General features: G+C 42.8%; 1 protein-coding gene across 2 annotated transcripts in view; it reads right to left on the minus strand.

Moving 5' to 3' along the window:
- Positions 1-1,677: 1,677 nt before the first annotated feature.
- Positions 1,678-27,383, minus strand: part of nbas (NBAS subunit of NRZ tethering complex) — a 112,773-nt gene continuing 87,067 nt past the window's right edge. Inside the window, exons 47-54 of one of the 2 annotated variants that reach the window (XM_058056690.1) lie at positions 26,363-26,565; positions 24,811-24,900; positions 24,567-24,750; positions 12,827-12,966; positions 11,673-11,820; positions 9,860-9,994; positions 3,107-3,414; positions 1,679-2,143 (exon numbers count right to left, since the gene is read on the minus strand). In XM_058056690.1, the coding sequence (XP_057912673.1) occupies positions 3,139-3,414; positions 9,860-9,994; positions 11,673-11,820; positions 12,827-12,966; positions 24,567-24,750; positions 24,811-24,900; positions 26,363-26,565 (1,176 nt within the window). In that variant the 3' untranslated portion in view covers positions 1,679-2,143; positions 3,107-3,138. Of the gene's footprint in view, positions 3,415-9,859; positions 9,995-11,672; positions 11,821-12,826; positions 12,967-24,566; positions 24,751-24,810; positions 24,901-26,362; positions 26,566-27,383 lie in introns of both variants that reach the window. The other variant, XM_058056689.1, reaches the window with a different exon arrangement.

Consider the following 27,383-nt stretch of genomic DNA (forward strand, 5'->3'; position numbering starts at 1 on the left):
CAATATTTTACCAATATTTTAAGTATTGCAATACAAGTATTGCTATTTAAGTTTAGTTTTTTAGTTTTAGAATATTTATGTGTCCCCAGTATATTGTACACAACATTTAAGTCATTCGGTTTGATTCATTAAAAAAGGAGGATATGCATTTTGAAAGGACTATTAATATGAAATGACAACTTCAGTCAGATTATGTGATAAAAGTGAGTTCAGTCGTAAAAGATATACTGTAGCCTGGGGAGTTGCAGGCAATCAAAGCGTGTTAACCTGGGACAATTCAGAGCCCATCAAAAACGTTTGTTTATGTGGATTGACTGCTGTGTTTGACTGAATAAGGTCCTGATTATGTTTGGGAGCTAATTAGATCAAGCCGATTAATGAATGCAGCACTGTGGCGACTAATTACATCGATGTGCTTGCTGATTCATTCTCCGGAAAAAAAACAAACACTTTGTGTTGTGCACAACAACAAGGTAGTGGCGCTGCTCTGGTCTTGCTAGCTATTAAATGTACTAGGATTCAAATCAGGAGGAAACTGAAAGGAGCTTCAGGGCAACAAAGGCTTGTCATTGCTTTTATATACTTTTCTACCCTACCCATGAATTCATCCATGGATTTGAGTGACAGTTGGGGGGAACTGGTTGGTTGATTGATGACTGATTAATTGGTTAATCTGGTTGGTTGGGTAATGAATTGGGTTGATTGATAAATGATTGGTTGGTTAGGTGTGTGGTTGACTGACTTGTTGACTGATCCGTAAATCCTGATTGACTGTTGTTTGGCAGAGTGATTGATTGATTGATTTCTCAAGCCCTGTTGATAGTTTCACTGACTGATTGATCAATCTACTGGTCAATTTTGATTTAACTGGTTATTGGGTGGTTGGATGATTGACTGGTTCTTGGTTGGTTGGCAGGTTGACTTGTTACTGATCGATCAATGAATGGAAGTTATGATATCATTAGGCTCCAGCACCCACCGCGACCCTCGTGAGGATAAGCGGTAGAAAATGAATGAATGAATGGTTGCTTAGGTGTCTGATTGTTTGACAGAACAAACATGAGTAATTGGTTCATTGGCTCATTGGTTGATTAATCAATCAGTGCTTGTTGGGAGACAATTATTGTTGTTGACTGGTTGAATGACTGATTGGTCGATCCCAGTTGGTTGATTGAACAACCAATCCCAGTTAGTGCACTGACTGGTTTAGTGACTGCTCAAGTTGACTAACTGATTGATCAGTCACGACTGACATGTTCTCAATTGGTTATTTGGCAGGTTGACTTGTTGGTTCATTGATTGATGAATGAATGCATTGGTTGATTAGGTGACTGCTTGACTGAACAATTATGGTTAATTGGTTAGTTGATTGGTTGTTGAATTGATCTGACTGACATGCTGTTAGTTGGGCGATTGGTTGGGATCGGGATCAACCCAAATTTTGGTAACTAACTAAGTTTTATTCTGGTAAAACTTTAACTTTTACTTTATTACGAGTCACTTCAAGACACCAATTATGAGTTCGATTTTAAACCCGACATTTAAAAGCGTCCATCCACTTTAGGAAAACGTACGAGAAAATCATTTGATGACTGAAGCGAAAGAAAATAATAAAAAAAAAGAATGTCAGGATGTTTGGGTCAGAGGGTTGTAATTATCTTAGCACAATGGGAGCTCTGTGGGTAATTATGTTTTTTTTTTTAAGTGCATCCATCAGGAGAACAAATGACTTGAACAACCGTTCATTAGCCGTGAAAGTCAGCGACATGTTAACGAGGCCGCCTGCGGAAAGAAACCAAAACACAAAGAAAAGAGCAGAAAAAACATTGGCAAGCGATTGTTGTGTTGTTTCTGTTTATTTCAGCTCTGATGAGTGAGACAGACAACCAAACAAACATTATTGGGCTGTTCTCACTATCGTTTATAAGATTTTCTATCAAATGTTATTTAATAAGTACTTTTTTTTGCCGTCTCCATTCATATTTTTGGATTTTGGAAATCAGAGTATATTAAACAATGCGAGGATGATTTCTACACTCTGTTGACAAGACAAGACAATACACGAGATTGAGTCGATGAGACAGGATTTTAACGCACACGGCTAAACTCTTCTCTGTGTGTATGGTAGCGGCCCCGCCTCCACCTACCGAAACAAAGAGACTATAAGACTGACAAAATGGCTCACTCTGTTCATCCCATTGTTCTATTTAACCAACACATCTCTTGCTGCCTGTTTGAAGGCGAGGGACGAGGACAACAGACATGCATGCATGAAATTATGGAGTTCATTTTCATTTATTGTGTGATTCATTTATTTATTTATCATCATGCCAAAGAGACTGTTTTGTCACGTGATCTCGCGAGATCTTGTGACAATTTCACTAGACTTTTGTCAGATTCTACACAAAATGTAATACACAGTATTTGTAGTTGCATAGTGATGCTTTTTTTTTTAAATGTTTGTTTTGAATTACCAATCTTCATACATTGATAACATTTTCCTGGCAAAAAAAAAAAAAAGCGATGCTGTTGCAAAGCTTTTCTGTTGAAGTCAAACTAAGCGCTACCTGTTTGCACCATAAATGGTCATGAGAACACATTCATGGTCACTGACACAGAATAGAACTTTTTGCTAGAATTTTGTAGTATTTTGCATTAAATTTAATACACAGTCTTGAGATATTTTATTTGCAATGAATACATAATTTGGCAAAACATGAGTGCTTTAAGTGTAAGAAGAGTTTTTTTGTATTTGAATGTCATTTGTGTATTTATCATGATTACTTCAGATGTGCATAAAAGTGAGTTGATGTTTACAGTATGTAAGAACATCACATCATTAGTTGCTATCACTGTTGCTACCACGTGTGCATATAAGAGCGAGAAGGACAGCGTGAGGCTAATTGGTTTTGCAGGAATTAATTTGACATTATTGGGGTGAAAACAGCGGTGACGAGGCGGCATTTTTTTTTAAATAACAACAAAGCACCAGAATGCTAAAATTCAGGCGACCAATTGCTTCATCACACAAATACTTTATGCACAAAGAGCGCTCCCACCTTGATTCACGGCTGCAGGATTTTGTGTGACATCATAAGACAGCTACCTTTTTGCCAGTCATCCGGGAATCGAACCTCTTCACAGCCACCTCTTGAGAACGGCCAAAGCAGAGTTGAAGGTGAACTGTCCCTGATGGGTCCCGCGGTGTGCCAGCAGCAGGGAGCCCGCCTCGGCCCCGTGTCCGGCTTCCAGCAGCTGGGCGGCCGCCTTTTCCACATCCCAGCCGCGCTCCTGCTGGTGGGCGAGCATGTGGGCGCGGAGGAGCGGGTAGACGGCCGACGACACGCAGCCCACCAGGAGCCCGGCGTCCAAGAGGAGCCCCAGGAGCTCGCCGTCGCACGAAGACGCCGTTTCCTGAACGGGACAGACACACATGAACCAGGGCTCATAATAACGTAAAAAGAGGTTGTTCTGTTCTAACATATCCACTGGTGCAGTGAGGCGGAGCTGTTAGCAAACACACAAACACTTGTTGATGTCATGTTTGCCACTTGACGATAGTCCAAATATGGAGCACCTGTATCGTGCTTACGTGCACACATCCAGCACCTAGCCTACGTGCACAGGCGGGCTGCTGTCAGGGTATTTCTGGAGCCGAGGCAGATCAATTATACATGTAGAGATCATGTCTTCATGACGCTCTCTTCTCTCCCTCTGTACGGCTAGACGTGCCTGCCGCTTGACACACCATTCCGCCGTGAAATAACAAAACGGGAACCAGAAAATGGTTACATTTTATGGCAAAACCTTTGCAATTTGGTTGCAAAAATGTCTCCCAAGACAAATGGCCCCATTTTAAAAGCAGAAAAATGTTAATAAGAAGCGAAATGGGGAAATAAATACAGCAATTTTCCATCAAATCAATCAATTTTGGAGCAAAACTACAAAGACAATACAAAGACAAATGTCCCCACCTGAATGTGAGAAAATGGGAAAATTAAGCAATTTTTAAAAAATTACATTTGCAGCAAAAATGTCCCTACAAGGACAAATGAGGAAGTGTAGTAATTTTGTTGCAAAATTCATCAACTGTCTGTCACAAATGTCCCTACAAAGACAAATGTCCCTGCAACAAAGATGTTCATTACGGGGAAAAGTTTGCAATTTTGTGGCAAATCCATCATTCATTCATTCACTACCGCTTTTCCTCACGAGGGTCGCGGAGGGTGCTGAAGCCTATCCCAGCTGTCTTCGGGCGAGAGGCGGGGTACACCCTGGACTGGTCACAAGCCAATCACAGGGCACATATAGACAAACAACCATTCACACTCACATTCATACCTATGGACAATTTGGAGTCGCCAATTAACCTAGCATGTTTTTGGAATGTGGGAGGAAACCGGAGTACCCGGAGAAAACCCACGCATGCACGGGGAGAACATGCAAACTCCACACAGAGATGGCCAAGGGTGGAATTGAACCTCCTCCTCTCCTAGCTCCTAGGTCTGCGTGCTAACCACTCGACCACCGTGCCGCCGCAAATCCATCAATTGTGTGAAAAGAAAATGTCCTTTCAAAGCCAAATGAAATGTGCAATAAATAGGGACATTTTCAGAAAAATAACGGAAATCACAGTATTGTAGATGATTTTTAAATATACGAGTTAGAATATGGGAAGTTGACAGGAAATGACATGAAACCAGCACACGTCAAAATCTTGCAAACTTGTTGTGTGCTTGATATTTTTGTTGCATGGCCGTTTCCTTTGGAAGGACATTTTGGTTTTGTCCAGGCTAAAAATAAAAAATAAAAATGCATTAGACGCTCTGCGTCACAGCAGCCCCGCTTTTATTTTTACTTTTTGACGTAACCAGCTCGTCCTCTGTCACTTTCAATCATGTAACCACTGCTTGGTGTCAAGCGTGTGTGTGTGTGTCAGATGGCGGGATGGGAGTCAGCAAGACGAAAGGATGTCTTAAGTAGACGCTTGTGTTGTCTGGTTTTATGATTTAAATGTTAAAACGCGTCTCCATGCATTATATAGCAGCTGTTGTATGTGAAGGCTAAATCCAATGAAGAGGAAGTGGAGGCGAGTACAGGAAAGGAGAAGACGCGCGGCCTCAGGAATAGCAAACTGGCGTGTGAGATATCGACCGGCACGGCGGCAGCGCTGTAGCGCCCCCTGAAAGCAACCTGAGCCGTCTGTCAGCAGGCGTGACAGGCAGGAGATAACAAGCGGTGCAAAGGATTGGCGCGTTACGCCGCAGGTTTGATGTGTGTGTTCACTTTGCCACGCCACATGCCGCACACACCACATACATGAGATAAATACGCCAATTAACACTTTCATTCAATTACTGTAGACACCGGGTGCGTGGTCTACAGAAGCAAATAAACCAGCTGTGGCTGTAGGCAACCTCCTGATGCTGTTTTATTTCTGCCACAGGATTGCTGCATTTGAACTAAATGCCACTTTTCTAAAAGAAGTGTCCTCTTCGGCTGATTTTAATGACGTCACATGCAGCGTTCCAACCCCGTACGTTTTCCGCCGGTTTGGCACGTCGCCGCCTCTCAAATGTGACAGCTCGTCATGTTGTACAAAGAACGGCAGCGAGAAGTTTCTGATCTGATTCCAACTCCTCCAAGTCTCCATTTCCACGCTGCCGTGTCACATCTATTTTCACTGTGGCCTGTCAATCCCTCCGCCGGCTTCCCGCAAGAGCCTCAAATCTGCAATCTCTCCTTCCTCACGTCAAGCTGTAATAGCCTGAAGAGCTGTGCACGTGTGTGCACGTGTGTGCACGCAGCATTGTGTGGCACAACTCTTCCAATCATAGTTGTACTGTGGGAACTTTTTTGCCACAAAATTGATAAATGTCCCCTTTTTCTTCCCATATGTCCATTTTCCCAGTGGTACAATGGGAACATTCATGCCACAAACTTCATCAATTCCCCATATCCCCACTCATGAACATTTTCCCACAATTTTATTACGGGGACATTTGTCTTTCTGGGGACATTTATGCCACAAAAGCGCCATTTCCCCCCCATAAAATTAAATTTTTGCTATATTTGCCCATTTCCATGGTGGAGACATTTGTTGATGAGGGGACATTTTTCCACCAAAATTGCTACATTCCCTGTTTTCCCCTTCTCATAATCCCACATTCATTGAGCAGACTTTTTTTTTTTTTTTTTTTACACACACAATTGCTAAATGCAGACCTCACAGCTAAGAGACCAGGGTTCAATTCCCACCCTCGGCCATCTCTGTGTGGAGTTTGCATGTTCTCCCCGTGCATGCGTGGGTTTTCTCCGGGTACTCCGGTTTCCTCCCACATTCCAAAAACATGCTAGGTTAATTGGTGACTCCAAATTGTCCATAGGTATGAATGTGAGTGTGAATGGTTGTTTGTCTATATGTGCCCTGTGATTGGCTGGCGACCACGGTGTAGCCCTGCCTCTCGCCCAAAGACAGTTGGGATAGGCTCCAGCACCCCCGCGACCCTTGTGAGGAAAAAAGCGGTAGAAAATGAATGAATGAATGAATTGCTAAATGTCCCCTTTTCCTCCCGCATTACCATTTTCCCACCTTTGTTGTGGGGACATTTGTCTTTCAAGCACCGGAATTGCTACATTTTCCCCTAAAATTACAGCAATTTTGGCCACAAATGGAATCAATTCCCCATTCCCGCTCCTCATTAACATTTACCCATCATTATTGTGTAGAAATGATTCTATAAGGGGACAGTTATGCCACAATTGCCAAATTCCCAGTCCATCATAATCCTAATTAGAGACCTTGGCCTTCATTTTCTTTTGTAACTATTAACTAAATTCATTGGAGCATTTTGTATGTACTCTTGTCCTGCCATTGGCTGGCGACCAGTCCAGGGTTTGTACGCCGCCTCTCGACCGAAGTCAGCTGGGATAGGCTCCAGCATACCCGCGACCTTAGTGAGGCTAAGCGGCATAGAAGATAAATGGATGGATTCTTATATGAAAAAATGTGTGGGCACACACCTCCTCCTTGGACAATATAGAAGAGTTGAATTACTTTAAGTTGAAAATCATCCATATTCTAGCTGCTGGATGGAAGGAGTCCAGGGGGGGGCGGGGGGGTGGGTTTTGACAATGGCTGTTGATGAGAACAATGCTTCATCTTGCACCTTATCTCCTCTCATTACTCTTTTGTATTTCTTTGCACACTATTTACCTACCGCACACATAAATACAACAAAAAAAAAACCTTTTCCTCCTTTTCTGTGGTATAACACCTTTTTAATTACACGCTAATCCCGGAATTAAACATCCTCTAATCTCAGGGGCATCGCTTTTACAAAAAGAAAGAATTGTGTTTATGGCAAGAGGAACAAAAAGAGCCCGCCATCAAGCCGCCGCCAGGCTCTGCTGAGAGATAACACCTGCCAGTCACGGCGAGCGGCGTTCCGTGTGTTTAATCAGGAAGAGTTGTTGTAAAAGTTGATGAATTCGATGGCGTGACGCCACCCAACGCCACCTCGGGGCTTGTTGATGCCGACATGAAAAGTCAGGTGAATTAGGAGTGACATTTCCAACAATCTCTCAGTGGCTGGCTAATTCATTTTGGCTTGTTATGTCAAAACAAAGCACATTTAAACGACCGGCACAGTAATTGAAAAAGTCGATGAGCGGACCGGCGCTTGATTAAATTCCTCAGGATGCCTGCTGCATTTATGATGGACAAAGCAGAAGCACAATTAACTACACTGCTGCCTGCACAAAGATAACAACACTCTGTTCTAGAAGAGGTATTACCTCAAATACTTCACTCTTATAGTCGCCGGGTGCACCACAACCCATGTTGGGAAAATGACTCAAAAAATGTTGTTACTTTTTTTTAAACATTCTATTCAGGACTTCTTCCAGAGGAATAGGTTCACTCTTGGACCATCCAGATTTAAATCCAATTGACAACATTAAGGGGGCGGCACGGTGGTCTAGGGGTTAGCGCGCAGACCTCACAGCTAGGAGACCAGGGTTCAATCCCACCCTCGGGCATCTCTGTGTGGAGTTTGCATGTTCTCCCCGTGCATGCGGTACCCCGGTTTCCTCCCACATTCCAAAAACATGCTAGGTTAATTGGCGACTCCAAATTGTCCATAGGTATGAATGTGAGTGTGAATGGTTGTTTGTCTATGTGTGCCCTGTGATTGGCTGGCGACCAGTCCAGGGTGTACCCCGCCTTACGCCCGAAGACAGCTGGGATAGGCTCCAGCAACCCCCGCGACCCTTGTGAGGAAAAGCGGTAGAAAATGAATGAATGAATGAATGAATGACAACATTAAGGGATGGATGGCAAGGGAGGTTTACCAAAATGGACATCAGTTCCAGACAGCGAATGGCGTCCGTGAAGCCATCTTCACCACCCGGAGCAACATTCCCACTAGTGGCATCAAGCTTGTCTAAAGCCAGCTGATGAACAAGAAAGGTGCAGCTACTCATTAGCTACTCCTTTTTCATGTAATTTCTATTTTAAGGGGGCTTCAGGTTTGGGTTCTTTTTAGCATGTTGATGCAGCATTATTCCTTTCCACTTTCTCATGCACTCCAAATCATTATTAGAATAAAAAAATGTACTTCTGTATAATGTGTTTTATATTTTGGAAGCCTCTCTGCAATGATCACATACATTGAATGAAGCCATTTCATTGAAGTATAATGAGGAGGATGTGTCCCTAATTTAACATCATACCGGGTCAGTCATACTTCGCTACAACAGTCCTGTCACGCTCCATCCTGTTCCGCTCTAATTTCACCCTTTCTATACATTTCCTCTCCCCGCAGCTTTGCATTTTCTTTTTCCCCGTTCAACCCATCCCTCGTTTGTGGATGGTGTCTTGGCGCACTGATCCAGGAGCAGTGTGTCGTCTCATTAAAAGGAGGGTTCCTTACCTTTAATAGCGAGCGTTTCTCTTATCAGATCCCGGGAACAAAAGGAGGGTCTGAGAGTTTGTTATCTGATCAGGCAACAGTGGAGTGGCCTACAGGGGCTCCCACTCATTAGTGGCTTATCTAACGTAGCCTTGCTGATACCACACTGCCTGTGTCAAGTGCAGGACTGCTACCTCCATTTCCCATGAAACAAACAAGATGGTTTTTACTGCTTTGCGGTGCGGCCTCTGTCCATCGATGTTTACACACATTTGATTTAAAGCGGGGCGGCACGGCGATCTAGTGGTTAGCGCGCAGACCTCACAGCTAGGAGACCAGGGTTCAATTCCACACTCGGCCATCTCTGTGTGGAGTTTGCATGTTCTCCCCGTGCATGCGTGGGTTTTCTCCGGGTACTCCGGTTTCCTCCCACATTCCAAAAACATGCTAGGTTAATTGGCGACTCCAAATTGTCCATAGGTATGAATGTGAGTGTGAATGGTTGTTTGTCTATATGTGCCCTGTGATTGGCTGGCGACCAGTCCAGGGTGTACCCTGCCTCTCGCCTGAAGACAGCTGGGATAGGCTCCAGCACCCCCCGTGACCCTCGTGAGGAAAAGCGGTAGAAAATGAATGAATGAATGAATGATTTAAAGCGGGTGATTTCTCATTCACCATGGGTGCATTGTTTGGCTAACGTCACCAATTTCCAACGGCGTCATGCTCATATTGCAAGGGTACAGTCAATGTGTTTGAGGACACTTTGGAAACAATAGTATTCAAGTCCACTTTTAACCACATTTGATGTACCCTGGGTGTTTTTCATCCACCATGGGTGTGTTTACTGCAAGTCCAGAAACTGGCATTTGTCTATAAGGTCAGGTTTGTATTGACTGGCTAGATGTGTTCTTTCAATCACATGTCCATTGTCCATCGACAAGACTCACTGTGCTCATGCCGTTGATGTGATCCAAAGTGAGCTGCAGCAGCTCGCCGTCGCCGCTCTCAGCCATCAGCTTGAGCGCAGGCTGCCGGAGGCTGGGCTCGTGTTGTAGCAGCAGGTCGGCCATGCTTCTGATACACTGGAGGAGTGGGGGCGGGGGCAGACGATAAACGTGAGGGAAATGTAATAAAAGTGTGCATACCGCATAGCCATCCAGTTAAGTAATGCCTTTAAGGAGCTGCATGCAAGCACACTCTGATATCTGGATATCACCATGCAATCTGACTCCTCTGCCTTCATTGCGACACATTCAAATGAAAGCCAAACCGAGGAAAAGACCGCCTCCTCCTTCCCACGCAGACAGCGAATAGCATTAGTGCTAAACTAATATCGCAGAATGACATTAGGCTCAGCGGCGCTCGGCGGGCTGTGAATAGCATTAGAGGATGCAGCTAAAGGTCAGCTAGCGCCTACGGTAGATTTGCGGGGAGAGCACTGGGCCGATGCTAACGCGTCGCCGCCAGGTTTCACGCCCTAATAAGCTCCTGGATGACGACAGGAATACAAACCGCCACATTACGGCCATAGTGGCTGAATGAAAACAATCAGTCTCCCTACCGAGCATCCAACTTTACTACTTTTTAAGGTAAATGTTACATTTAATACAGAGCAGTGATGAAGTGAAATACCTACTCATAGTATCTATTGAGCTAGCTAACAACCTACCAACCAAACTCCCCTACCCAAGCTAGCAAGCTAGCTACTGTAGTTACTGTCCTTTGAACTTTACTCCTGCCTGCCCCAGGCTAGCAAGCTAGTTACTGTAGTTACCGTCCTTTGAACTTTACTTCTACCCTACCCAAGCTAGCTACTGTAGTTACCGTCTTTTGAACTTTACTACTACCCTACCCAAGCGAGCAAGCTAGCTACTGTAGTTAGCGTCCTTTGAACTTTACTACTGCCTGCCCCAGGCTAGCAAGCTAGTTACTGTAGTTACCGTCCTTTGAACTTTACTACTACCCTACCCAAGCTTGCTACTGTAGTTATTGTCCTTTGAACTTTACTTCTACCCTACCCAAGCTAGCTACTGCCGTTACCGTCCTTTGAACTTTACTACTACCCTACCCAAGCTATCAAGCTATCAAGCTAGCTACTGTAGTTACCGTCCTTTGAACTTTACTACTACCCTACCCAAGCTATCAAGCTATCAAGCTAGCTACTGTAGTTACCGTCCTTTGAACTTTACTTCTACCCTACCCAAGCTAGCTACTGTAGTTACTGTCCTTTGAACTTTACTACTACCCTACCCAAGCTAGCAAGCTAGCTACTGTAGTTACCGTCCTTTGAACTTTACTACTACGCTACCGTAGCTAGCAAGCTAGCTACTGTAGTTACCGTCCTTTGAACTTTACTACTACTCTACCCAAGCTAGCTACTGTAGTTACTGTCCTTTGAACTTTACTACTACCCTACCCAAGCTAGCAAGCTAGCTACTGTAGTTACCGTGCTTTGAACTTTACTACTACCCTACCCAAGCTAGCAAGCTAGCTACTGTAGTTAACGTCCTTTGAACTTTACTACTACCCTACCCAAGCTAGCTACTGTAGTTATCGTCCTTTGAACTTTATTACTACCCTACCTAATTCAAGCCATGTAAATCACCAGAGGAGTGGGGTGCAATATACAATTTGGCCTTGGCTCTGTATTTTTTCATTTTTGGAGAGATTGCCTTCTTCCCAAAAACAAACAAAGTAGTCCATCAAAGGTTGGCGCCTCTATCATGAAAGAAATGTATTTAAAAGGGGGGTGTTGTTTACCTGTGAGGGGAGCTTATGCTTGCTGTTGTACAAGGACCGTACCATGGTCACAACCTGCTGACCCAGGTCCACATCCACTTCCGACCCCTGGCAGCGGGGCAGCATTGCTGTAGTCAGCACCACCCAGGGGTTACGCTGCGATTGCACCCTGGAGACAGAAAGCGAGCAGACGTGTCACCGACTTCATAACCCCGGCTTGTCCAGACTTTCTCCAGCCAAGGCCACATCGGGAAAAATGAAAGGATGCCACTTTGCTATTTTGTATTTTGTCATATAGGTAAAAATGCTACTAAAATGACTACTACTACTAAAATACTACTACTTTATTACTGTATTCTCTCCCAAAGACTTGACCCCTGACATCACACATCATACACCTGCAATGAGCTGTGCTTTTTGGAGCCACTAGAGGGCGGCTTCCAACACTAGCATCCTTTCATCCCCTCTAGCTGCTTTTCCAAATAATTAGCTTCCTCCAAGGTCACTCAATAGCATTTAAAAAAACATGACCTTCAAGGATATTTGTTTTAAAACAGTGATTTAGAGAGGCTAATTACATTCCCAGATGTTGCTATTAGCATTATCATTAGCATGGCGAGGAGTCAACGCTACATTAAAAAGCCACAGTCGACAGCTGGCTAATAGCGAGGTTAGCGTTATGACCTCATTACATCTGCATGAAGCTTCCACTCATCACGAAGCCGAAGCGCTTTCACTTTCCTACTGTCGCTCGTGCATCACTCGAGCTTCTGAGGAGAGAATATAAAACGACTGGGAGAGGAACATCGGTGTAAACATAAGGAAAAGGCTTCGACTCCATAGGCAGATGTTGTTGTGTTGCTGCTGATACATTCTCGCTAATGTGGCAATCGTTAATGTCACATTAAGGTGACAAGGTGGCTGCTAATTAAGCAGCGTAGATGATTACCAAGGAGGTTTGTTTATTTGTGAGCTGCATGACATAAAAAATCATAAAAACATGTCCGTAAAACTGCAGAGAAGCAAGAGATGGTCGCTCGAAAGTCAAGATGCAAAGTCAAGTGTGCTACAGGAGCGTTTTACATTGGTTTTTCATTGCAAGAGCACACTGATGACCATTTGTTTTGTTGGAGTCTATCCCGGAGTGGGACTCACTAGCATAAATAACATCTTACACGTCTTCTTGCATCATGGGCGGCCAAGCTTGCAGGAGCAGGATGAGCGTCTGGAAGTCTTCCCACTTGTCTGCGACCTCCAGCAGATGGAGGAAGAGGCTGTACCTTTTCTCCTCACTCTCCACATCTTCCATCTCCACCTGGGAGGAGGACCAGGACACATCATGCGAGTTGGTTCATCAGTAATAAGGTGGGTATGTTGGTAGGGTTTGGCTGGTAGGGAGGGTTGGTAGTCAGGGAAACAAGTCGGTAGGTAGCTTGGCAGTTAGGTCGGTCGATTCATGAGGAACTAGATGGACATGTTGGTAGTATGGAGAGGTAGACAGGCAGGAACTGTTGGTAGGTGGCTGGGTAGTCAGGTTGGTAGATAGATGTTGTGTGTATAGGTAGACAGGTGGGTACACTGCTAGGTAGGCAGCAACATAGGAAGGTACAAAGGCTTCATGGTTAGGTAGGTTGGTTCACGACCAGTTAGAAGGGTATGTTAGTCGGGTATGGTAGATTCATGTGTAGGTGATGTTGGTAGGGTATGAGTTGGTTGGCGCATGTATAGGTAGACGGGTAGATGCACTGGTAGGTAGGATGTGGATAAGCAGGCATTTGGCTTCATGGTTAGGTAGGTTGGTTTACAACCAGTTAGATGGGTATGTTAGTAGGGTATGGGAGATTCAGAAGTAGTAGATGCTGGTAGGGTACGGGTAGACTGGTAGGTCGGAAGCTAGATAAAATTGGCTTCATGGTTTGGTCGGTTGGTTCAAGACTTGTTAGATGGGTGTGTTGGTAGGGTATGGGTAGGTAGACAGGTAGGTATGTAGGCAGGAACTGTAGGTAGTTGGCTGGATAATCAGGTTGGTAGATAGGTTCGTAAGTCATTAGATGTTGGGTACCAGTACTGTAGGCTGGTTCACATCTAGTCAGATGGGTATATTGGTAGTACATGAGTAGGTAGATGTACAGCATATAGGCAATCGTTAGAAATAGGTGGCTGGGTGGTTAGGTAGGTAATTCATAAGTAGTTAGACGGGTATGGCGAGAGCGGTAGCAGATGTAGGTAGTGCAGTTGGCTTCATGGTTCACATGTAATGACTAGATGGGTATGTTAGTTGGTATTGACTTGTGGGTGTGCATCTGGGTGGTTAGGTTTGCAGCTAATTCATAAGTAGCTAGACGGGTATGTTGGTAGGGTATGGCTAGCCTGGTGGGTATGTAGTCAGGAAGTGTTAGTAGGTGGCTTCATAGTCAAGTAGGTTGGTTCATCAATTTTCAGACGGGTATGTAGGTAGGGTACGGGCCGGCTGGTGAGCAGGTGGTTAAGGGTGACTAGATGAGTATGTTAGTGAGGTATAAATGTTGAATGTAATTATTGAGAGGCGCGATTGGTGGGTTTACATAATGAGAGCTTTAGAAAGCAGTCAGGCCCTTTTAGACATAGTTAACATTCCGTTTGTGTCTCCCAGCTGACCCCCATCTCTGGAAGGTTCAGCTGTATTCATTTCTAGCCTGGCCCTCCGTCACTGAGAAGATAGATGACACACGCCGCCAGTCATGCGGCGTCCATTTTTTCCTTCTTCGTTTAAATGAGACAAAGCTCTCAGAAGCTAAATGAGTGTTATTAAAGACTGCGGCCAGACTGAGGAGGCGTTAATTATCCATTAAAGCAGCGTGTGGTCCACAGTAACAACATTACTACTCAATGAACAGCAACACTTTTCCCTTCAGCGTTACATCAAGATAGATGACAGCAGCTTTAAAGACGCGTGGCTACGTTTCAGCACAGGGCCACAGTTTTGCTAATAAAAGCCGTCTGAATACAATCCTGCTCACTTTATAAGCCCCAGTACGACATTAGCGGCCGCATCATTGGCTACACCCACTCAATTTCAGACAACGGATTCATAGATCTCATACTAGTGTCGTACATTGGTGTTTCTAAGGTGTTTCTAACACCTGCTTTAGATTTTTTCATCGGGGGGTGGGGGGGGGACTGTTGTCAGTGCGATGCAGACAAAAATTAAAGCAATACAAACATTTTACATCAATAAATAATACATATTTGCTGACTTATTAATGACTTACTTAATAATCACTAGCACAAAATAAAGCAACAAAATGTGCTTTATAATATTTAAGTAGTAAACACATTTTAAAGTAAATATTCATTATTTCATTAAATCATTACTGTGTTCTAATAAACCTAAAAGTGACATAAAAATGTGTATTTGTACAAGATAATTTTTTGAGAGATCTCTTCTATTTGACGTTGTGTCTGGCACTTTAATCCATCCATCCATTTTCCATCCCGCTTATCCTCACAAGGGCATGCTGGAGCCTATCCCAGCTGTCTTCAGAGAAGAAGCGGGATACACCCTGGACTGGTTGCCAGCCAATCACAGGGCACATATAGACAAACAACCATTCACAGTCACATCCATACATATGGTGTTATTTATTATCACTTATTAATTGATTTGTATTATATATTACCAAATAAATACTTTACACCAAGGCATCCAAACATGCATAATAGGGCTGTCTAGTGCAAATCAAAGGTTGCCGGGGGCCGCTTTGATATTTTTATGTATTTTTTAATTTTGTAAAAAGGCTGAGAAAAAATATTTATATATATTTAAATTCAAAATGTGTATTACTTATTCATTACTTTCTACTAGTTTAAACATCTCAGCATATTCTCTTTAAATTTAGCCTTTTTTCTCTATTTTTCCCATTTTTGCTGGGTTTTTTGGTTTGATTTTATTTCCGTGGGGTAATAAAAAAATAAAATAAACAAGCTGTGGACCACAAATGGCGCACAGCTGTTATGAGTATATTTACGAGAGTGTGGTTCTGTAATAATAATAATAATAATATCAATAACAACAATAACACACATAAACACAAGCATGAATGCCACGCACACACGGCTGCCATCTCCCACAGTGTAAAATCCCAAGCCTTTATTCCTCCTGCTAGCACAGGAAACAGCACTGTCAAAAAAAAAAGAAAGAAAAAAAAAGCGCTACATGCTCGCCCACTGTGGCTGTGAGTTGTCATGCTTTTAGCACCACGACACAAACGCAGGCAAGGAGCATGCTAATGAGCTAGGTAGGCTGAAGTGAATGTAACAAGACACTTAGTAGTCTGCTTTGTTTCATCGCACAGCTTAGGAAGAGGAGAAAGACATGTGGGTGGACGTCATCTTTTTTTTTTCGTTCATTCAGTGCTGATTAAATATGATGTATTGGAAGTCAAACCGGCTCCTTTTTCCAGAAAGGCATCAGCTTGACGCGTTACTTACTACTGCTTATCTCTTTGCAAAAAAAAAAAAACCTTCACGAACTTTATTGATTTGACTCTCTAACGAACCCTCACCGAGACACTTTGTCAAGGTTGCTATTTACTGTTAGGGATGTCACGAGATCTCACGAGTTTGAAACGTGACAAGATTTCTTATTCGGGATAAAATGTCTCTTGGGCAAAAAGCCTGGGATGATGATGACGATGTTGAACGAATGATGTACTATTCATTCAGTCATCATCATTTTTTCATAAATGAAAATGAACTTTTTCAGTCTCAATTTATTGCCGTGTGCATGCGTGTCTGGGTTCCTCGTCCCTCGCCTTTTGTTCCATAGAACAACGGCATGAACGGAATGAGCCCTTTTTTCAGTCATTCAAACTCATTGTCTGAGTGGGTGGAGGCGGGGGCGCTAGCATACACAAAGAGAGCAAAGGAGTGTAATATAGCAAAGTATCTTCAAAGTAATGATTGTGTTGTGTTGGCGAGTGACTGCACACATGAAAGTCCAGTCATCCGTTTCTCATGGGACCAACTGGCATGATGCTGCTTCTTTACATCAATTTAAAAGACAAACAGGCACACACACACAATCAGTTAAAGTGGGCTTCAATAAGCTCCTGTGAAATGATTTCCCTCCATATGTCGGCCTCGCCTCCCTCAAGGAAGGCTAAATAAACTCTGGCCGTCTGGGATTCTTTTCAAATTTGCTTTCAACACACACAGACACACTTATTAGAACTTCAAACACGCACAACTTAATAAAGAATGCCATGTGCTGTGCAGGGAAAACGTGAACACGTACACACGTAAAGTGTTCGCATCGACTGACGTTGAGGTGTTTCTTCATGTAGCATCCTGACAGCTAACGTGCAAATGGAATTTTCCTTATTAAAGTAATGGGGGAAGAAGCAGCATTATGCTAATTTCTTTAACAAAAATCCAGTCAATCAGTTAATCGAAGCATCCTGAATAAAATCAGCTAAAAAGAGACCGCTAAGAATGCACGTAATGGGATGCAACAACACTCCATATCAACAACCCTCCATTGATATAACGTCACCTGCATGTTAACCAAGCTACAGCGACACTGTTATTATTATTGTTATTAACATTGTTACTGTCACGCTCTGCGTGAGTTCCTGCGTGACAGTTTGTTCCCTGTCTGGGCTTTGGTTTCCTTTTTGGACACTCTTATTTTGTACTTGAATTCCTGTTTTGCCTCCTCTGCCTTCGTTGTCATAGCCACCCACACCTGTCCCTAATTTGTCATCTCTATTTAGTTCAGGTGTGTGCTTCTCCTTTTGTTGGATCATTGTTAGTTTGTCCTTCAGCTAGTTGAGTTGAGTTTCCTTTTGCTGCTATTATAGCTAAAATAAATATTATTTTACCTGCATTTGGTCCTGCTCTCTGCATCCTGGGGTCGCACCGCAACACAGACATGTCGAACCGTGACAGTTACGCCAAAGAACTATGTTACTGGCGTAGTGACACCTCGCCACACCAAACCGGACTAGCTACTAGCTTCAACACCAACGCCACCACAACGCAGCGTTCCGTCCATGTTGCTATGTGACATCAATGCACCCAGGAAGGAAGATTCAATCACCAAAATACAGCAAAATTGTGTAAGTATTACATGGTATCATTAATGTACCTGTTACTACATGCTCACAGCATGGATATCCAAGCATAACACCTTGTGGGAGGTGTTCTAATAGCAGGCGTTCTTGGCGGAATAGTTGTGTCCCTTTATGAGCATGAATTTCTGTTTTTATATTTTAGAGAAAGACCTGAGTTCATGTCTCATACGGATTGTGGATAGGCAAAATTAAAATTAAAAAAAGTGCACTTTTCCTTCCATGAAGCCCCCAGAGGACGGCAAAGAGGGAGGGGTTAGAGAGAGTGCAGATCAAGGTTAGACAAAATAAGGGGGGGTGGCAGATTGAACCCATCTCCCTACACACACCTTCACACACACACACACACACACACTAGACATCAATATTAAACACACACATACAGTATATTTTAATATCAAGCCCATTTGCTCCCAGACTCCAACCTATCCTTAATCATGCATGCGTGTTGGGGGGGTTGGGGGTCTGGGGGAGGTCCATGAATATTCCATCAAGTGAAAAAAGGTCAAGGAGAAAGGAACGCTCGGAAAACGACGACACGTGCTAGCAAAAAACATGTGCAATTTCTTCAGATCGGTGTCAGCGCAAGAGTAAAACGACAACACCACAAACTCGTCCTGAGGAGACGTTGAGTGGATGGAGAGATTGAGACAAATGTGAAGCGTCTCAAACTGTACACAGCGTGGATGGAGCTTTACTTATTCTTGCTTTGCCGGCAAACTGAATCAACAGCACCTCAGCTGGCTGCAAACAAGCAGTGTGCTCATGTCTCCTTGGCCTGAATAATATATCCTCTATCATATTTGGTGACTGGGGTGTTATTTCATGTCTAAGGGGCTCATTTACAAAGTCATAAACAGGTTGCCTATGCTCTAACTCCAAAATATTCCATTTATTAACATTGAATCTTACTACAGTAAACCTCGGATATATCGGACTCTGATATATCGGAAATTCGCTCACAACGGACAGATAAAAAAGAACCAATTTTTCTGTAATGCATTTCCAATAAAAATTCATTGTATATATCAGATTTTTTATAACGGATTTCGCCTATTTCGGACAAAATTTCCAGTCCCGTTCCAATGCATTTCCATTAAATTTCCCTCGCATACTGTATATCGGATGGCCGCATCGTGGCGCTCCGATTCGCCGAATCATGACAGGCTATACGACGTCATTTGCAGCGTTTGCAGCGTTGCCTGCGCGTCCAGGTACATTGGGAAACATAGTCAAGGAAGTGCCTTTTTATAACGGATAAAATCCGATGTACGCATATACCAGATAAAAATCCGATATATGCGTAAAACGGACATTTTCCGGTATACGCATATAACGGATTTCGCTTATATCGGACAAAACCAGTGGGAACAATTGAATCCGATATATCCGAGGTTTACTGTATATCACAGGAATTCTTTTCATGCTGTCGGGTCTGGAGTCAATTTACCACTATAACTGAGGGACCTCTGTTAATGTAAAAAGTAAAAAAAATGCCTCATTCATTTAAAATATTCATTTAAAATTTGAAAACCCATGACACGACACAAACAAGTATTAAAAAGCGTCCAAAAGGCATGTGAAAATAACTGGTATTCAACATGATAGACGTCTTTTTCAATTACATTCTGTGGGCATGTTGAAAATAAGATGATAAGATGATACCATTCCCAACTACTTCATTTTGCAACATTTCCACCTGAAGATAGCAGACTTTGTTTTTTGAATTTCTCCACATAATACATCCCAAACGTTGTCCAAGCAGGTGTGCAGATGGGAAGCCTTTGGTTGCAGTGATAAAGATGGCAGTAAAAACAGCACCAAGTTGACTAAAGCGTGGTGATTCAGAGCGAGAGAAAGCAGCATGACTACGATGATAACAGGACACGAGTGGCCCCCATCCAACTCCTCCCGCTTTGTTCCTCCTACTCACATCATCATTTCAACTATCCTCGGGCCCTCTCTCGCCTTATTTCCACTCGTCTGGTCTGACTTATTTTATTGCGCTGCCTCCTCTCCTGTGTTTTTTTTAACTTTTAATACGCGACTGAATCATCGGTAGCAGGTACCACGGAGATGACAAAACCTGTCTTCTCCTGGCCTATGTGCCTTTAAAAAGACAAATAAAAGTTTGGGCTGTATAAGCCTGAGGGGCCGTGGAGGAAAGCTGGAAAAGTAACCTTTGACCTGCTGGGCCAGGCCAGGAGATCACACGTCTCCATCACATATCACATGTATGGAACATATTTTTAAGCCATTTAAAATAACTCCTAAATTGCTATGGAAACAAAGTCTGCTGTTTGGTGGTAGAGTAAGGCCTATTATTAGTCCAAAAGTAGGCATATTCAAGCCAATTGGACACATTTCTGTCCAAATGAAGCATTTTCAAGTATAAAAGTAGCTAAATTATCTGAACTACAAATATAAGGCATTCAGAGTACGCATTGAAAGAAGTGATAATATGTACTGTTCTATGCTAGTCACCATGTGTCACTAATGTTACTGTAATTTTCAGTGAAACACACAAGCACCAGACTTGACTGCCGAAACAACAGGCTTTGAATGATCTCACAACAGACCTTAACCCACACATTTGCAGCAACACACACAAGCACAAGTCTTGTTTATGTCTTATTTTCTCCTGTTATGTCTCTTATATTGGGTAATACGAGTGTAAAGTTGACTATAGGGGTGTTATTTTATGCCCACAGGGCTCTAATAATGTTACAATTCATATTTACAAAGTTGTAAACAGGTTTTTTTTAATGCTGTAAATACTAAAATATTGAATTTATATATAAGGAATCCTACTTCACTGTCAGGTCTGGTACCAATTAACTGTGATAAACGAGGGATGACTGTATTACATAGCTTTAGAATATTTCTTTTACTATTAAAAGAATTAGTAAAGTTGAATGCATTTCATTTAATTATGTCAAAATGTGCATTATTGTAAGAATATATAAGAATCCTAAAAGAAGAATATCAATAACATTGTGAAATAAATGAATGGATACTTAATTAATCTCCAAGAGAAATGACACTGATGTACATGCATGGTCTTAAAACCAAATGTCCTAAATGGACTTAATGATGCAATTATAAGCGTGAATACATGCAAGCACACATTTGTAAATGTGAATGGGCGCCGCCTTTTTGTTCATGAAATGCCACAAAGAAACAAAAGAAAAGGCCAAGACACACAAGACACGCACATGGACAAAAGAAACGCTCCCTTCCTGACATAGGTGACATTTGAGCAGTGGGCTGTTTTGACTAATCATTCATGATGAAGTCACACAATCTATGTGTGCCCCCCACCAACCCCCTCCACCCACACGCTGGTGTCATTTGCAATCAGCCTTTAAAGTGCTAAGTGGGGCTTTGCGACGTCCAAGTGTTTACATAACGTCTCTCTGACCGTGTTATCCATCACTATTTACTTACGACTATAGCGGCGTTCTGCTGTGGCGCATCACAAACAGGAAGTGGTGGCCTTTTCAACGACTCATCGCTCGCTGAGTGACTGACTGAACAGGCAACATCCGTCTTTGTAACATTTGCCTGCTCTCCCAAAAAAAAAGGTCACATCGTCGAAGATTTAGTGTTACGTGGTTGCTACGTGTTTAAGCAAAGGAAGGGCAAAGGAAGCTAAAAATAAAGTAGATGGCTAACAGGAAGTAAGCATAACAGACATCCTTCTCAATAAAAACATGTTCACTGTAAACGACTGGTGGAAAAAAGTGAATGGAGTGAAGTCAGCGTGCCAATAATTTATTCACGTGTTCAGATTTCTCCCCAAGAATGAGGAGGCTCGAGTTACTTTATTTTTTTATTGTTAATGTGTATTTTAAAGTAAACACAGTTTAGCTCTGAGCCTCGATTTCTGCCACCAATCTACATTATTAAAGCAGGTATGAAGTTCACTGTGAACAAGACGGAGCGAGGTTCCTCAGACCGGAGAAATTAGCATGCCAGTAAATCACCGAACTCGTTTTCATTTGTTCATACAGTGAAGAAAATAAGTATTTGAACACCCTGCTATTTTGCTATTTCTCCCACTTAGAAATCATGGAGGGGTCTGAAATTTTCATCGTAGGTGCATGTCCACTGTGAGAGAGATAAACTAAAAAGAAAAATCCAGAAATCACAATGCATGATTTTTTAACAATTTATTTGTGTGATACAGCTGCAAATAAGTATTTGAACACCTGTGTATCATCTAGAATTCTGACCCTGAAAGACCTGTTAGTCTGCCCATTAGAAGTCCACCTGCACTCCATGTATCATCCTGAATCAGATGCACCTGTTTGAGGTCGTTAGCTGCATAAAGACACCTGTCCACCCCATACAATCAGTAAGACTTTAACTTGTAACATGGCGAAGACCAAAGAGCTGTCCAAAGACACCAGAGACAAAATTGTACACCTCCACAAGGCTGGAAAGGGCTACGGAGCAATTACCAAGCAGCTTGGTGAAAAAAGGTCCACTGTTGGAGCTATCATTAGAAAATGGAAGAAGCTAAACATGACGGTCAATCTCAATCGGAGTGGAGCCCCATGCAAGATATCACCTCGTGGGGTCTCAATGATTCTAAGAAAGGTGAGGAATCAGCCCAGAACTACACGACAGGACTTGGTCAATGACCTGAAAAGAGCTGGGACCACCGTTTCCAAGGTTACTGTAGGTAATACACTAAGACGTCATGATGTGAAATCATGCATGGCACGAAAGGTTCCCCTGCTTAAACCAGCACATGTCAAGGCCCGTCTTAAGTTTGCATATGACCATTTGGATGATACAGAGGAGTCATGGGAGAAAGTTTTATGGTCAGATGAGACCAAAATAGAACTTTTTGGTCATAATTCCAATAAGCGTGTTTGGAGGAAGAAGAATGAAGAGTACAATCCGAAGAACACCATCCCTACTGTGAAGCATGGGGGTGGTAGCATCATGCTTTGGGGGTGTTTTTCTGCACATGGGACAGGACGAGTGCACTGCATTAAAGAGAGGATGACTGGGGCCGTGTATTGTGAGATTTTGGGGAACAACCTCCTTCCCTCTGTCAGAGCATTGAAGATGGGTCGTGGCTGGGTCTTCCAACACGACAACGACCCGAAGCACACAGCCAGGAAAACCAAGGAGTGGCTCCGTAAGAAGCATATCAAGGTTCTAGCATGGCCCAGCCAGTCTCCAGACCTGAACCCAATCGAAAATCTTTGGAGGGAGCTCAAACTCCGTGTTTCTCAGCGACAGCCCAGAAACCTGACTGATCTAGAGAAGATCTGTGTGGAGGAGTGGGCCAAGATCCCTCCTGCAGTGTGTGCAAACCTGGTGAAAAACTACAGGAAACGTTTGACCTCTGTAATAGCAAACAAAGGCTACTGTACCAAATATTAACATTCATTTTCTCAGGTGTTCAAATACTTATTAGCAGCTGTATCACACAAATAAATTGTTAAAAAAATCATGCATTGTGATTTCTGGATTTTTCTTTTTAGTTTATCTCTCTCACAGTGGACATGCACCTACGATGAAAATTTCAGACCCCTCCATGATTTCTAAGTGGGAGAAATAGCAAAATAGCAGGGTGTTCAAATACTTATTTTCTTCACTGTATTTCTCTCCAAGAATGTAGAGGTTGGCGTCATTGGCGTGCATTGGAAAGAAAAGACACTTTAGCTCTGAGCTTCCCTTTCTGCCACCTTTCCACTATTGTTTAAAAAAAGTATGATGTTCACTGTAAATAAGGCAATACAGGGAAATGAATGGAGCGAGGTTCTCCACGTTGGCAAGTTTAGCTCGTCAATGGACTGATGATATCGTCCTAATTCTCTCTATGAATGAGGAGGCTGAGGTTACGTCATTTTATTACAGTTGACATGTATCTGAAAGTAAAAACTGCCTAACTCTGAGCCTACTCTTCTGCTGTCTTTCCACCAAGTTGGCTGTAAAATTGGAATACCAAATTGACTGGAGTGGAGCGAGGTTCCCACGGGGCTGGTAAAGTTAGCTAGTCAGTAAACAACCTTGGCACCTCGATGTTCATTTTTCTCCATATTTTCCAGTATGCGCAGGCCAGAGCTGCTTTATTGTGTTACTGTAAGTCTGTGGCTCTAAATACAAACGTGTTAGCTCTGAGCCTCCTTTGTTTTTTGTTTGAAAAATAATAGTATTTATAAGAAATGTATATAAATCCTAATGAAAAAAATTGAAATTATGGCATTAATTATGCAAATATTATACAATTATTTTTTTTTATTTTGGTTTTGATGGACTGATAATCTCATGCAGAAAATGTGTTTGAATGCCTATTCCTAGCTTGCATACCATAAAAACCATGCAGCCTTTGCATTGTCATGTTGGAATACTATAGGAAGCAGCAATGGAGGAAGAAACTATTCAAACGTGGTGACAAAACCCCGGCCACACATTTAAAGGCCTTATAAAAAGGTTGCATAGAAAGTTGCTCTTTCCTCCAGGCTGAGTCACGCTCTCACGGCACACAGTCCTTTCAAAATAAAATTATAAAAAAGATTAATTAACTGATCCCTTTGGATGTTCACTTCCTCCAGAGTGCACATGTGTGAGCGCTACATCAGAAGCCTGCCAAATGTGGGGAGAGTGCCCAATTAGTTCAAGGGAACGGCGCCCACACACACACACAGGCACACACCTGTCTACCTGGGCCGACAATGGCTGTGTGCATACATTTACACGTTAATTAAGAAGCTCGGGCCATGAATTAGTCAATCAGGAAAAATGAAAGCAGCTATTCAATCCCACGACACTGATATTCCGTTACCTGTCTGTCTTTGAGCACAGCCTCCGTCCTGTAGAGCAGCAGCAGACGGACGTCGCTGTCTCGCAGGCTAAAGTTGCTCTCCAGTATCTGCAGTACAGCGATGCGAGGACGCACCGGCAGGGACGCATCGCCGCAGAACGGACGCAACCAGGCCAGCAGGTCGTCCGAGGTCACCGCATCGTCACTGAGGAGGCATTCGTGTGTGACGTTCATGCACCTTTTAAAAAGATCTCTCAGTTCCTACCCTTTCTGCACACTGTGGTACACCGCCGTCACCATGGCCTCCAGCACCCTGAGGGCTTCTGGGTGAGTCAGAAGGTGGTCGGAATCGCCGCTGTATTAAAAAACACATACAAAGAGAATAGACAAAAAAATTAAAAAAAAAAAAATCCCCACAACCATCTTACGTAACACCTAATTAAGATAAGAGTTTCAAATTAACACAATGTCAAGGGACAACTGCTGAGGGGGAGACAATCAAAGACTTTATTTTCAGGGACAGCCTTATTTCAAATAAAAAAAAAACATGTCTAGAAGCCATTATTAGATGTGTAGAATTAGGAATTTATTCCCACACAAAGGAGTGTTAAGGCTGCAGTTGAATGTGTTAAGGAAAAAAAAACCTGACATTAATATGTGTAATATTACAAGAATGAAGTTGGATTTTGTGGGTGGGGGCGAAGTGAAACGTTACAATAAATTGCTACTTTTTGCCTTTCAGAAACATAAACTGTATATTTGCAAAAAAGGACGGCCATTTCGCAGCATAAAAGAGGAGGAAAGGGTGATTTCTCCTGACTCAAGTGCACCCCAAACAAGCACAACACAAATATAAAATGCACACGCTCACATTGTCGATGCAGCACTTCTTTACTGCTGCAGTGGACGTTTGTCTTTACCGCGCACAAAAGACACACCGAGAGGCAGATGACTTGTGACAGATACAAAAGATGGCCATTAGTGGCGGCCTCCATTCATCGCTGCCAACTTTGAAGACGGCATGGCCGCAAAAAAAAAACCCTAAAAAGGCAGCAGTGAATGCATAAAAAAAGACACTTGGAAGAATACGACTGAAGCAATGGAAGACAATGGACCAAGATGCATTCACTGACTTGGTATAATCAACCTACTGTGTGTGTGTGTGTGTGTGTGTGATCATGATGGAACATCTTAACAAAATGCGCGAGTACACTGTGCATTTGGCGTCTATCTGCAACGCGCATCATTTGGCAGGTAAGAAGCAGGAAATGAGGCGCCGCAGTCATCAAGGCGATTGGCTGGCGTTCATCAGCCTAATCAGATGCTCCTGATGTTGCCATTTATTCTCACTTTAAAGACTTCATTTACTCCTAAGGCCACTTAGCACCCTTTAAAAACGGGACCCATCACACATTTTCGACATATTCAATAAGATTTTGTAATATTTGTAATCTAGAAATACAATACAAAAGAAGACATTTTGCCGGGGAGTGCGTTGAATGGCAGTAGACGGCGGGGAGGGGGCGTACTCTATTTAATAACGTCGTCAGACAAAGTGTGACTGTGACGCTCGTTTATGGAAAGGAAGAAAGCAAACAGAAAGACAAGGTGATTTTCCTGTCTCAGGGGGAAGTGTTTGACAGCCATTTTGTCAACACCGCCGTCCTATTATTAGCTCATTTCTGCTGACATGTCAGCGGGGCCACACCTCGTCTGATTAATAAACGCGTGCTGTCACAGGAAGGATGTCTTTGGGAATCAGGTTTCCGTTAGCCGCCGGTGCCTTGGCTAACCATTAACGTAAGTCGAGTCGGTACCTCAGTGCGGCGACTGCTCTGGCGACGGCATCCTGCAGTACGCTTTTGACGGACAGGTCCAGGCAACCCACAGCGACCCGCAAGAGCTCTGCGATGCTTTCCAGGGGCTGCCCGTCGGTTGCCATGGCGACTGCCAGCTCGTGCACCTTTGACCTCTCGGACCGGGACATATCGTACAGTCGACTGTAACGCTGCAGCTGCTTCTGGAACGCAAAGCAAAAAGACAATATCAATGTGGTGTTTGTTAGCTAACTAACAAGCTAGCAGGCTACTTCCTGGTTTAGGAAGGGAATATGATGACAGGACGAGACTGAAATGACTTGGTGAGTTTGTTAGCAAGCAGGGTACTTCCTGCTTGATGGAGGATGATATAAGAGGACGGCACTGTTTATTTTTATTTTTTTAAATCATGGAGAGATGTATTTTTCTAGTCCATCCTTCCTTACTAGGAAGGCTACTAGGCTACTTCCTGGTTCATGGAGAATGACATAAGACAATAGGGCTGTACCATTTTTGATTCTGGAGTGAGTTGAATCCTTACGTTGGGACTCAAACATCCATCTAAAACGTCAAACAAAACTAAAAAAAAACCCCAGAAAATAAGTATTTTTGTTATTTCTCTGTCCGTTTGTTAGCTAGCAAGCTACTTACTGGTTCATGAAGGATCGGTTAAGACAATGAGACAGTGTAGCATTTTTGATTCTGTAGCAGGTTGAATACTCTATCTTCACTCAAACATCCAAAAGAAAAAGTAATTTATCAAATATAAGTGGAAAAAAAGTCATGTTTTCTGTTCGTTAGTTAGCTAGCAGGCTACTTCCTGGTTCATTGAGGATGACATAGCACAAAGGGACTGTACCATTTTTTATTTTAAGGCAGGTGGAATGTTTCCATCCTGATTCAAATGTGAAAATGTACTTTTTTTTGTAATTTAATGACACATTAAATTAATAATATAAAGAAGCATTTATTGATTTAATTAATTAATTAGATATTTAATTAATCATACAATTTTAAAGAT

The sequence above is a fragment of the Doryrhamphus excisus genome, chromosome 19 (genome assembly GCF_030265055.1).
Source record: "Doryrhamphus excisus isolate RoL2022-K1 chromosome 19, RoL_Dexc_1.0, whole genome shotgun sequence".
Classification (NCBI taxonomy): domain Eukaryota; kingdom Metazoa; phylum Chordata; class Actinopteri; order Syngnathiformes; family Syngnathidae; genus Doryrhamphus; species Doryrhamphus excisus.